Source organism: Zingiber officinale, chromosome 6B (genome assembly GCF_018446385.1).
Source record: "Zingiber officinale cultivar Zhangliang chromosome 6B, Zo_v1.1, whole genome shotgun sequence".
NCBI lineage: Eukaryota > Viridiplantae > Streptophyta > Magnoliopsida > Zingiberales > Zingiberaceae > Zingiber > Zingiber officinale.
The window spans coordinates 30,102,654-30,115,562 of record NC_055996.1 but is presented as its reverse complement, the minus strand read 5'-3'; the positions used below and the strand labels follow the sequence as shown (position 1 = coordinate 30,115,562).

The window sequence follows — 12,909 nt, the reverse complement described above, 5'->3', positions numbered from 1 at the left end:
TAGCTTTCTAAAATCAAAAGGATTTAAAGAAGGACAAATTGATCCTACACTTTTTATTAAAACCTTTAATTCAAACATGTTCATAGCTCAAGTCTATGTTGACGATATTGTATTTAGTTCAACCAACTCAACATTCTTAAAGGAATTTGTAACGTTAATGGAAAATGAATTTGAAATGAGTTTGGTTGGTGAATTAAACTATTTTTTAGGCCTTCAAATTATACAAACTAAAGATGGTAACTATGTACATCAAACTAAATATACAAAAGACCTTATTAAAAAATTTGGTATGGAAAACTCACAAGAACTTAAAACACCTATGGCAAGTAACATTAATCTTGATAGTGACGAGAATGGTAAATCTGTTGACTTAAAGTCTTATAGAAGCATGATAGGAAGTTTACTTTACCTAACCGTGAGCCGAGCCGACATTTTATTTGCAGTCAATATGTGTGCCCGATACCAAACTTGTGCGAAAGAGTCCCATTTATCCTTGGTTAAATGAATTATTAAATATTTAAAAGGAACTGTCAATGTAGGAATATGATACCCTAGAACTTCACAATTTGACTTGGTAGGGTATTCTGATTCTGATTATGCCGGGTGTAAGTTGGATAGAAAGAGTACTAGTGGAGGTTGCCAATTGCTAGGATCATCTTTAGTTAGTTGGTTTAGTCGTAAGCAACAATGTGTTGCATTATCTACCACCGAAGCCGAATACATTGCAATGGGCGAATGCGTAGCCCAATTGCTATGGATGTCTTATACCTTAAAAGACTTTAATCTAAATTATAAAAATGTAAAAACTTACATTGATAATATTAGCTCTATAAATCTAACTAAAAATCCAGTACATCACTCTAGAACTAAACATATAGAAGTAAAGCATCATTTCATTAGGGATCATGTTTCCAAAGGGGATATTGAACAAAACTATATTGAATCTAAATCTAACTTGGCTGATATTTTCACTAAACGATTACCTGAAGCAGAATTTAGTAACTTAAGAAGATAATTAGGGATGTGTTTTATAGAATAGGTTTCTTAAAATGTTTTCAAAATATTACTTAGTAGTTTTCAAAATTATTTTTGTAAAAATTCCCTTTTCAAATTTAGATTTTCAAAACTCTTTCAAAATATTTCCATTTTTTGGAGTAGCCTAGGTCCTACCGTAGACTTGCATGATCTTATAGTTATAGGAGCCAGCATCTCACAAGCACAGTAGGATCCCTTGCTTGATAACTTAGAATGGGTGAGATGCTTAGGACCTAGCCGAAGATTTTCGATGCTTATGTTAGTGCATCGCTATAAATCTGGGCTTTAAACAACATACATGGATCAATTTGAGTTAACTAGCTAGTAACAACCTAGTTAGTCCTAAATACTCAAATTGACCAACTTGAGTCAATAGCTACTATCTTGTGATAGTTAGCCTTGAACAAAGGTTGGGCATTTCATCATAAGGACATTTTTCCTTAGTTTTTCTAATCATGCTTGGACTTTTAGGTTGTTGTCAATTTTAGGGGGAGCTTTGATTATATTTTTAAAAGTCTTTCTTACAAATTTTCAAAATTTTTCCTTTTTATTTTTGAAAGATTTCTATCAGCTTCAACTTAGTGGTAATTTACACAAATTCTACACTTCTCAAAATTTTCAAAATTATATATTTTCAAAATTACTTTTCTATTCTTAAAACAAAAAAATAATAAAAAATTAATAAATAGAAAAAAAATACAAATATTACTGCTTTTTTAACTTGGTGAAAATTTTCAAACTTTTCTATCATTTTAACTTCCATAACTTTTCAATGATTCTTCATGTTTTCATAATTTTATTTTGCCCTTATTTCAAAAATAATAAATAAAATTCTTTTCAAAGTTGTTAATATTAATTTTACATATTTAAAAAAAATATGCTTGATTTTTATTTTTCTACAATCTTACACTTTTCCACTAATTTTCAACTTTCGAAAGATCTTTCTAATATTGTTACAATTTTCATAAATTACAATACTTTTAACCTTGTGAATTTTTTTTCAAAATTAGACTAAGTTATTAACTTTAACTTTTTGCATTCAAAGGTTTTCTGTGACCTTTATTAGTTTTCCTTGGTTGTGAGGTCTTCCCCTATTTTTGATGTGTGTCAAAGGGGGGGAGATAGTGAATTCAGGGGGAGTTAGTTAACTCAGGGGGAGAGTTAAATGTTAAATTGCTTGTTTATTTAATTTTTGCATATTTTAACTTAACTTCGAACCTTGGTTGCTAAACATCAAAATGGGGGAGATTGTTGGTGCAAGTAGCACCAAAATCAAACCTAAGTTTTGATGTAGTCAAAGGTTCAACTTAAGTCTTGTTGTGATCTAACAAGTTGACTGAGTGTGCAGGCTATTTACTCAACCAGAAAAGACCTAGTTGGAGGCTAGGCCGGAGAAATCTTAGCAGATCGTGGAACCCAGGTGAAAGTCTAAGTGGGTCGAGGGGACCTGATGCTTGGAGGTGTGATCGAGAGGTCTAGAGGACCGAAGATCAAGAGAAAAGTCATGACGAGCCAATCAAAGCTAAGTGAAAAGTCCAAACTAGATCTAGAGGATCTAAGTTTGGCAGGTAGGTTGAGGTAAACAACTGAAGAAGCGATAGTGAGGTCGGGTTCTCGAAGGGAACAACCTTAGATCGCTGATCCAACTGAAGAAACTGGGAAGGTTTCCAAGTTGAGATCAAGACAGTTCTACTGTCTTTTATATTACTCTTGCATTTTAATATTATTGTGCTAACCTTTGTGTTGCAGGGATACTTTATCTAACTCTGTGTTACAGGTTCGGCCGAATTGATCGACCAAACGTAGGGATCGGTCGACCGAACCATGATGACTCAACACAGGCCAGTTTATCAGCATTGTTCAGAAGCAAAAGGAAAAAAGAGTTGATCGGTCGACCAAACAAATCAACATTAAAGCACCACTAAATGAGAATAGGGAAGGAGCCTATTTGGTCGACCGAAAGTAGGGATCGATCAACTGAACCCTTAATGAGGAGTTAATGCAAAAGATCGAGCCAGCGTCAGACTCCAGCCAGGAAGGAAGGGAGCTGGTTCGGTCGACCGAACAGAGGGATCGGTCCATCAAACCTCAAAGGCACTTATAAAAAGGGGCTCGAGGTTTGTGGCAAAAACAATTTTCTGATTACAAAAAAGGCTCACCTCTGCACAAGTTGTTCATACTGCAAGCTCACTGCAACTCTTCAAACTACTTCATCCGGAAGTACCTATCGAGCTTCAAATTCTACATTTAGTCGGTATATTAATTTTTAGCTTGCATTGTATTATTTCATTAGTAAGATAGTAGGATTGTTACTATCTTGCTCATTTGTACGATCTGCTTCTTTCTGAGGATTTTGAAAAGAAGGGTTATAGTGGATTGCCCATCGGTGTGCTCAAGGATCACAGACCTTCGAATAGGAGTCAACCTAGACTCCGAACGAAGTAAACGAATTTGTCCTTTAGTTTAATTTCTGCTGCACGATTCTGATTTCCAAAGAAAAAGAAAAGTTTTAAAAGAGTGCAATATTCACCCCACCCACCCCCCTCTATCGCACTTATCCGATCCAACACCTATGAATAAAGGGTTCGAGCAATCGCCGGTGACAACAAACCAAAAATAGAGAGGAAGAAGATAAATAAAAGAATGCGAGAACAATGAAGTTCCATCGAACCGTGAACATTAAAAACCCTACTGAGAGTTCCTAACAGTCATCCGATGAAGGGTATAGAAGAAAGAGATTTGATTTGGACCATTGAATTTGAACAGCTATGTGTCACATCAAATCTCAACAGCCATCTATCATGTCAGACATTCTTTTAACATATGTTTGACATATGGCAACACACAAGTAGAGCTGCCAAATGGGTCAACCTATGGCGGGGCGGGTCAGCCCATTGCAGACCAACCATTTGGTGGGGTGGGGTGGGTCGACCCGTCAACTTGGCGGGTTGAAAATTTTCCAACCCAACTCAATCCAAGGAGGGTTGTGGGTTTGGCGGGCCAACCCGCGGGCTCATCAAAATTACTCAACCTGCAGGCCAACCTAAGCTCATCGCTGGCCGACCTGCTCGGGTCGCGGGCCTAGGCGCGTCAGCCCGCGGCGGACTTGGGTTGATAAAATTTCAACCCAACCCGCTTAATTAGATGGCGGGGCGGGCCAAGCCGACGTACACAAACTAAATTGACGGCTCTACACACAAGCAACATTTATGAGGGATGGAAGGCAATAAGTAGACTTATGTTAAAAAGGCATGCTCATCATGTTCAGCATTAATGATAAGTGGCGTGCCCTTTTTCCAAGGTGCCATAGTGACGTCAACTCGGTTTAAGTGATGGTTCAATGAATGAATGTCCGGTCGGAAAACAAGGGACCCCAAAAACATAAGCAGCAAATTATAACATCCACTTGAACCGAATGGAAGAATGAAAAGTAAATGTCCAATTGGAAGAGGCACAAGTGACACAAATGTCTAGTCAATCGGACTTACAACCTCCTTCGAATAGACTTGAAGGGGAGGCATTTGATATGACAAATGAGGCAGGGCCTCTAAGTCAAGTTGAAGTCAAGAAAGTCAGCTGACATGATAGTCAAAGTCAAGGTAGGGTCAACACTCAGGGCCAGCGAGCCGCTCAGTATTGATGAAACTCTAAGCCAAGTCAGTGCCATCTAGAGCAAGGTCCTCTTCATCACTTGGGGTTAGCGCAGTTAAGTATTTCAGTTGAGTAAGCTAGTCGATCGGACCTACAATTTGGTCGGGCAGACTAGGGACTCGGTCCAACCAAACTCTAGGGTCAAAGGGATAAGCCGAGCAAAGGATGAGTCCCTGACAACAACATTCCTCAAATTCGACATGGTTGCTCTTGCAATCGACAGTTGGACTATAGGAGGAACTTGGTCGATTTTCTAGCTAAGCATATTAAGAGTCCCTCAACCCAACGGTCTCACATTTCTTTTTAGCATTTTGTGCCAAGGATGACAGAGAATATTCCATATGAAAATGGTACACTAGAAGCTTCCATTATTCCAAACACAGAGATTACGGGTCAATTTTGGGAAAGGTATCAAAGCATCTTTATGGTCTATTCTTTTTTGAAAATGCTTTGAGATTCGTTCACAAACCAACAGTATCACTATAAAAGAGAATCTCCATCTACAGACGCAGTTACACTTATATTATACAAGGTTATGCAATTCTACTCATCTATTACTAATGTTCATCGCCTTTAGCTTGATCACTATAACTTGAGCGTCGAAGTGCCTGCGCCGAGAATCCCTTCCCTGGCCAGTTGCTGATGTTCCTTTTGATACACAAGATCGTTTAGAGTCATTTTTGCTAGCGAAGAGTCTTCAATCAGTCAACCTTTGATGATATATATATTATAAGCATTTTCTATTTGTGCCTAAATTGAAAAACTTCAATTGTCATAAGAATAGAAAAAACCAATCATGCGAGACAACCAAAATATATTATAATTTCTAATAAACTTTTTAAAATCTTTTAAATTACACATCATATTTAATTTAAATCTAAACAAACAAACTAATTGGTCTAAGAATTTTCTAATGGGCAATAGCCCACTATTGCTCCAAAATAGTTACCTCTATGGTTTAAGAAAACACATGATATTCCATGTCAAAAGATTGTTTCAATGTAATGAAAGAAAATATAAAAAACAACAAAAAATTTCATCGTTTGTTTCATTGTTCACATTCGAACGAATATCAACTATTGAGTCATCTACATCTGTTCTAATTAATTTAACATCTACTCTATTTTCATCAATTCCCACCCTCGCCCCCCAGGAAGTTTTGTAATAGTGTATTTCAACTTCTCACTTACTAATCTTGAAAGATGTAGGGGAGTTAATATACCATATTAACCTTAAAAAGCTTGGGAGGGAAAGGTATTTTACAATATTTGAATTCTTGTATACGAGCTTAGATATATACAAAGTTTAATGCAAACTTGTATACCATATTACTATTTTTTAGTTTTAGTAAAAAAAATAAAATCTATATTTTAATTCCTCTTAAACGACTATTCCACAAACAGAGAATACAGATTTGGGGACGAATTCCATGATTCGTCCTAAATTTTGGGACGAATCCAAGATTCGTCCCAGATTTAAGAAAATTAAAAAGAAAAAGAAAAATTAATCGGAGACACTAAATATGAACCTAGAGATGTCGGAATTTCATGAAACAAGTTTCTATGGATTTCTAATTTTTTCCTAATCTCAAAAATATCCTTATCCATAATTTTAACATATTATATTGACTGTGGTGAATTTTTTATTAATCATTAGGTCATATTCGTGTTAAAAAATCACCACACTCAATATATTAGGTTAAAATTCAGGATTAGGATATTTTTATGATTAGGAGAAAATTATGAACGTATAGAAACTTATTTCATTAAATTCCAAGATTTCTAAGTCCATATTTAGGCCTTCCGAATGATATTTATTTTATTTTTTTCATTTTTTTAATTCTGGGACGAATTCCTGGATTCGTCCCAGATTTGGGGACGAATTCCAAGATTCGTCCCAGATTTGGGGACGAATTCCAAGATTCGTCCCAGATTTTGGGACAAATCCAGGATTCGTCCCAAATTTAAAAAAATTAAAAAATAAAAGAAAAATTAATCGAAGGCACTAAATATAGACCTAGAGATGTCGAAATTTCATGAAACAAGTTTCTATGGGTTCCTAATTTTTTAATAATCATAAATATATCCTCATTCATAATTTTAACCTAATATATTTAGTGTAGTGATTTTTTAAACCAAATTCATTAAATTCAAGTTAAAAAATCACAACACTCAAAATATTAGGGTAAAATTATAGATGAGGACATTTTTACAATCAGGAGAAAATTAGAAACTCATAGAATCTTGTTTCATAAAATTCTGACATCTGTAGGTATATATTTAAAGTTTTAGACACATATTCAAACATACGTTAAACGCTAACATACTTAATTAACACTAAACTATCTATGTTTCACTAAATATGGACTTAGAGATCTCGGAATTTCATGAAACAAATTTCTATGGGTTCCTAATTTTTTTGTGATGTTAAAAATATCCTCATCCATAATTTTAACGTATTATATTGACTGTGGTGAATTTTTTATTAAGCATTAGGTCATATTCGTGTTAAAAAATCACCACACTCAATATATTAGGTTAAAATTCAGAATTAGTATATTTTTATGATCAGGAGAAAATTATGAACGCATAGAAACTTGTTTCATTAAATTCGGAGTTTTCTAGGTCCATATTTAGACCTTCGGAATGATATTTATTTTATTTTTTAATTTTTTTAAATCTGGGACGAATCCTGGATTCGTCTCAGATTTTGGGACGAATTCCTGGATTCATCCCAGATTTTGGGATGAATTCCTGGATTCGTCCCAGATTTGGGGACGAATTCTAGGATTCGTCCCAGATTTAAGAAAATTTAAAAATAAAAGAAAAATTAATCGGAGGCACTAAATATGGACCTAGAGATGTCGGAATTTCATGAAACAAGTTTCTATGGATTCCTAATTTTTTTCCTAATCTCACAAATATCCTTATCGATAATTTTAACATATTATATTAACTGTGGTGAATTTTTTATTAATCATTAGGTCATATTCGTGTTAAAAAATCACCACACTCAATATATTAGGTTACAATTCAGGATTAGGATATTTTTATGATTAGGAGAAAATTATGAATACATAGAAACTTATTTCATTAAATTCCGAGATCTCTAGGTCTATATTTAGGCCTTCCGAATGATATTTATTTTATTTTTTAATTTTTTTAATTCTGGGACGAATCCTGGATTTGTCCCAGATTTTGGGACGAATTCCTGGATTCGTCCCAGATTTTGGGACGAATTCCAGGATTCGTCCCAGATTTAAGAAAATTAAAAAACAAAAGAAAAATTAATCGGAGGCACTAAATATTGACCTAGAGATGTCAGAATTTCATGAAACAAGTTTCTATGGGTTCCTAATTTTTTTTTTATTTTAAAAATATCCTCATCCATAATTTTAACATATTATATTGACTGTGGTGAATTTTTTATTAAGCATTAGGTCATATTCGTGTTAAAAAATCACCACACTCAATATATTAGGTTAAAATTCAGGATTATGATATTTTTATGATCAGGAGAAAATTATGAACGCATAGAAACTTATTTCATTAAATTCTGAGATCTCTAGGTCCATATTTAGGCCTTCCGAATGATATTTATTTTATTTTTTATTTTTTTTTAAATTTGGGACGAATCCTGGATTCGTCCCAGATTTTGGGACGAATTCCTGGATTCGTCCCAGATTTTGGGACAAATTCCAGGGTTCGTCCTAGATTTTGGGACGAATCCAAGATTCGTTCCAGATTTAAGAAAATAAAAAAATAAAATAAAAATTAATCGGAGGCATTAAATATGGACCTAGAGATGTCGGAATTTTATGAAACAAGTTTCTATGGATTCCTAATTTTTTCCTAATCTTGAAAATATCCTTATCCATAATTTTAACATATTATATTGACTGTGGTGAATTTTTTATTAAGCATTATGTCATATTCGTGTTAAAAATCACCACACTCAATATATTAGGTTAAAATTTAGGATTAGGATATTTTTATGATCAGGAGAAAATTATGAACATATAGAAACTTGTTTTATTAAATTCCGATATCTCTAGGTCCTTATTTAGGCCTTCCGAATGATATTTATTTTATTTTTAAATTTTTTAAAATCTAGGACGAATCCTGGTCCCAGATTTAAAAAAAAATTAAAAAAAAAAAAATTATTCGGAGACACCAAATATGGATCTAGAGATGTCGAATTTCATAAAACAAGTTTTGGTTCCTAATTTTTTTGTGATCTTTAAAATATCCTCATCCATAAATTTAACATATTATATTGACTGTGGTGAATTTTTTATTAAACATTAGGTCATATTCATATTAAAAAATCACCACATTCAATATATTAGGTTAAAATTCAGGATTAGGATATTTTTATGATCAGGAGAAAATTATGAACGCATAGAAATTTGTTTCATTAAATTCCGAGATCTCTAGGTCCATATTTAGGCTTTCCGAATAATATTTATTTTATTTTTTAATTTTTTATATTTGGGACGAATTCTGGATTCATCCCAGATTCTGGAACGAATCCAGAATTCATCCCAGATTCTAGAACAAATTTTGCAACGAAAATAGTGTTTGTTGGCAATTTGCGATGAAATTTTTTTGTTGCAGATTTCGTTTCTAATTTGGGTTAAATTTTATATTTGTTGCCAAAATTGTTGCAATTTTGGGATGAAAAATTTTCGTCCCAAACTTTCGTCCCTAAATTATTATTTTTTTTGTAGTGCTAGTAAATTAAATGTCTCGAAGAGTTGCATCCAAGAATAAATCACCCAACTAATTTGGTAGTAAATCGAAAACGCACATGGATATGGATATGATCGAATATTTCAAAATATATCCTGAATCTTCATTATTTAGAAAATCCGTGTCACCTCTCACCATACCTTATATACCCTTAATTTCCATGGAGAGCTGGTTCAAATCTAATCCGTGGACACCACGATTTAGGACATATTATAATAATATGTCCTAAATCTTCATTATTTAGAAAATTCGTGCCACCTCTCACCATACCTTATAAAGCCTTAATTTCCATGGAGAGCTGGCGCAAAGCTAATCCATGCACACCACGATTCCTATAAATAGGGGCTCGATTCTTCCACTTTGTCACCCGTCCAAAAAATAAGAAAGATAAAAAGATTGGCTTCTTGAGGGAGATCAACAATGGCGGTGCGTCCAAGCTCCGAGTTGGCTTCTATTCCCAAACCTACCCTACCGACAAAACCCTCATCAGGCAAGCCTTCAATGCCGATGTCCAGAAGACTGACGACATCGACGCTCACCTTCTCCGGATGCATTTCCACGACTTCTTTGTCAGAGTCAGTAAGTATATATATCGATTGCATGCATATCGATCGAAACTTTGTTGCTACGTCTGAATATTTTCCTTGAGTTTCTGATCGTATTCAATTGATGGATCAGTTCTCATCGATTCGGCGAACGGGAACACGGCAGAAAAGGATGCGAAGATCAACAATGACAAAGCAGTCGTGGAAATGCATCCGTAGAAGGTCAGCGCCGATATCGTCAGTCTTCCCGACAGCGTCATTGAAGGTTTACCTTACGAGGGTTTCGGCGGTAGGGCAGGTTTGGGAGTAGAAGCCAATGCGGAGCTTAGCTGCTACCATAGAGCCATGTAGAATAAATAGTTAAGGGCGCTAACACCGCCATTGTTGATCTCCCAAAAACAGTCATTGTTTTTTTTAATTATTTTTTATGGAATGGGTGGCAAGTAGAAAGAATTGAGGGAATCTTTGTCTTAGCTAACTTCGTTTATTAGTATGATTAGCTGTGGAGATGAATTTTCTGCTTCCAATTAATTTAAAGTAAAAAAAAAACAATCTACAATAGAAAGTTGTTAATTATAGAAATTCCTTTCATAGCTTGTTCCTATTCAACTTCATTACAAAAACGATGATGAACACAAGAGTGGAAAAATGAACGGTAGATGATTCGATATCGCGAGCGTGGTATAATCACAACCCTCAATTAGAGACAATCTCCCAATCACACGCAAAGCATATGAGAAACAGCTTTAAAATCCCCTCGTTTGGGTCGAATGAAATTGATCGATGCACTCGAGCGCTCTCATGGCTAGTAGAGCTTGCCGCCATCGCTTATGACAAGCAGAGGAGTGTCTCCATGGCCGCTGCAAATCCCTCCAATTTTAGCGACTCCAGGCAGAGGAGGTCAAGCGAATCCATGTCTCATCCTCGTCTTGGGACAGTTAGAGCATATTGTTAAGAAACTGATGGATACGGTGGAGGTTGCATGGAAGGATCATAACAATGAATACCTCAGTCCAACATAAGTCCCTCGACTTTTAATTGAAAGAGTAATTAACTTTTCGAGAACAATTGAAGAATATTATAAAATTTTCTTATTAATCAGAGTATTTATTTTTCTCATTATTCAATCATGGATCTACAGTTCGAGACTCAACTGTAGCATATTATTGATAATTTTTCTCATTAATCAATTAGAAATCTAGAGTTTTCTTTAGTCCCATATTTTAGAATTGGCAATATTACGAGCAGAGAAGCTTCTATAAATACCTTGGGACGGCGATGTTAGAAAGCATATTTTTTTATTGCTTTTTGGCTAAAGATCAAGTATGATATTAAATAAATTTTTTATAAAGGGGGGAGGGGGTCCGTTACAATATCTTACTGTTGGAATTCTCAAGCGACACACCCTTACCCAATTTATGGGCTGTCTTTTGGCTAAAATTAAGTGTAGTATTTGTTCTTATCAGTTTAATATTCCGTTACCTACACGCGTTCATGTATTATATTATACATAGAGTATTACCCCGTTAAAAAAAATAAAAGTAGAGGCAATACTCAAAAATTAAAACTATTTTCTATAGGCAAATTCTTCTTCCCTCGGATCTCTACCTGCATTGTCCCACCTGGTATAAGGGACCTAGCTCATGCAATGCGTGTGCACAATCACTCGCTAGTGTGTATGTGTGTGTGTATATGTTCCTATTTAAGAGAGTCACACCCTACAAATTCTAGCTAGCTAGTGATTAAAATCAAAGGCAACCATCATTCACAATATGAGGCTACTCTGTCTACATTTAAATTGAGTGATCAATTAGCTTGGCGTCGTTTAGTTACATTAGCCTCATTTAGTTATCTTGGCGTCGTTTGTTCCTTCATGTCTCTCAATTAGCTTGTCTTACAACTCTTTTGAATTTTTGAACGGTCCGATCTGATTGAGTTCTTCCTTTTGTCAACCCACATTAAAGAGTGTTCAGTGCCTCCGAGTCAACTTGGGCCAACTTCTTCATTTATGGGTTCCATTTTTCTTGATCAAGAGCCAAATAGGTTATATCATTAATCGGAGCTGTGTAACCTCATCGAATACTAAACTATTGGTCGATGTTGGTCTTCAAGTAAACATTCATTCTCTTCTTCTAGTATGGAAAATTGTCTCCGCTGAAAATTGGTTTTAGGGGGGGGGGGCAAGCAGTACTGTATCCTTCATTTTAGGTCACATGCAAAGCATATGAGAAATAGCTTTAAAATCCCCTCACTTGGGTCGAATGAAATTACGCACTCAAGCACTCTCATGGCCAGTGGAGCTTGCCGCCATTGCTTACGACAAGCAGAGGAGTGTCTCCACGACCACCGTAAATCCCTCCAATTTTAACGACTCTGGGTAGAGGAGGTCAAGCAATATGAACCAATGTATAATAATATTTCAAATTATATTCTTATTAGGTAACAATGTATATGAGCAAACCTTAGATGTACAATCGATTAGAAAATGGATTTATCAGAAATGATTTTATTACAGAAGTTAAACAGTTTGTGAACTTTGCTATAAGTCATCGAGAATGTATGAATGGTGCTAAGTTACGATGTCCGTACAATCATAAAAAATATCAAAATAGAGCTTTCCGTGATGAGGATACTGTCAAAATGCATATATGTAGAAATAATTTTGTGCCAAATTACTACAATTGGTACTGTCATGGAGAGCCTTATTTATATGAACCAATTGGGCCTTCTGGTGATTCGTCTTCTGGGAATACTGTTACCACTCCTGAAGCATCAAATAATATTGATATTTCAATGTAATCAATGGTTCATGATGCGATGAATGCAGTTGATTATTCCAATATAGATGAAATACCAACACCTGAATATTAGTAACTATATGAAATGTTAAAGGCTAGTGAAAGAGAAGTGTGAGAAGGCAATCCTTT

General features: G+C 34.9%; 1 protein-coding gene across 1 annotated transcript; it reads left to right on the top strand.

The window, feature by feature from the left end:
- The first annotated feature begins 319 nt into the window (after nucleotides 1-319).
- LOC121990877 (peroxidase 1-like) lies at nucleotides 320-10,412 on the top strand. The gene is made up of 3 exons (XM_042544932.1): nucleotides 320-356; nucleotides 9,780-10,016; nucleotides 10,116-10,412. The coding sequence occupies exons 1-3, from the start codon at nucleotides 320-322 to the stop codon at nucleotides 10,199-10,201; spliced, it is 360 nt and encodes a 119-aa protein (XP_042400866.1). The 3' UTR covers nucleotides 10,202-10,412.
- The last annotated feature ends 2,497 nt before the right edge of the window (nucleotides 10,413-12,909 follow it).

Coding starts and splice junctions, on each gene's coding strand:
- LOC121990877 (XM_042544932.1), top strand. CDS start 320: ATGGCAAGTAACATTAATCTTGATAGTGACGAGAATG. Junction 357..9,779: donor TCTTGATAGTGACGAGAATG/GTAAATCTGTTG, acceptor TCCTATAAATAG/GGGCTCGATTCTTCCACTTT. Junction 10,017..10,115: donor CGACTTCTTTGTCAGAGTCA/GTAAGTATATAT, acceptor TTGATGGATCAG/TTCTCATCGATTCGGCGAAC.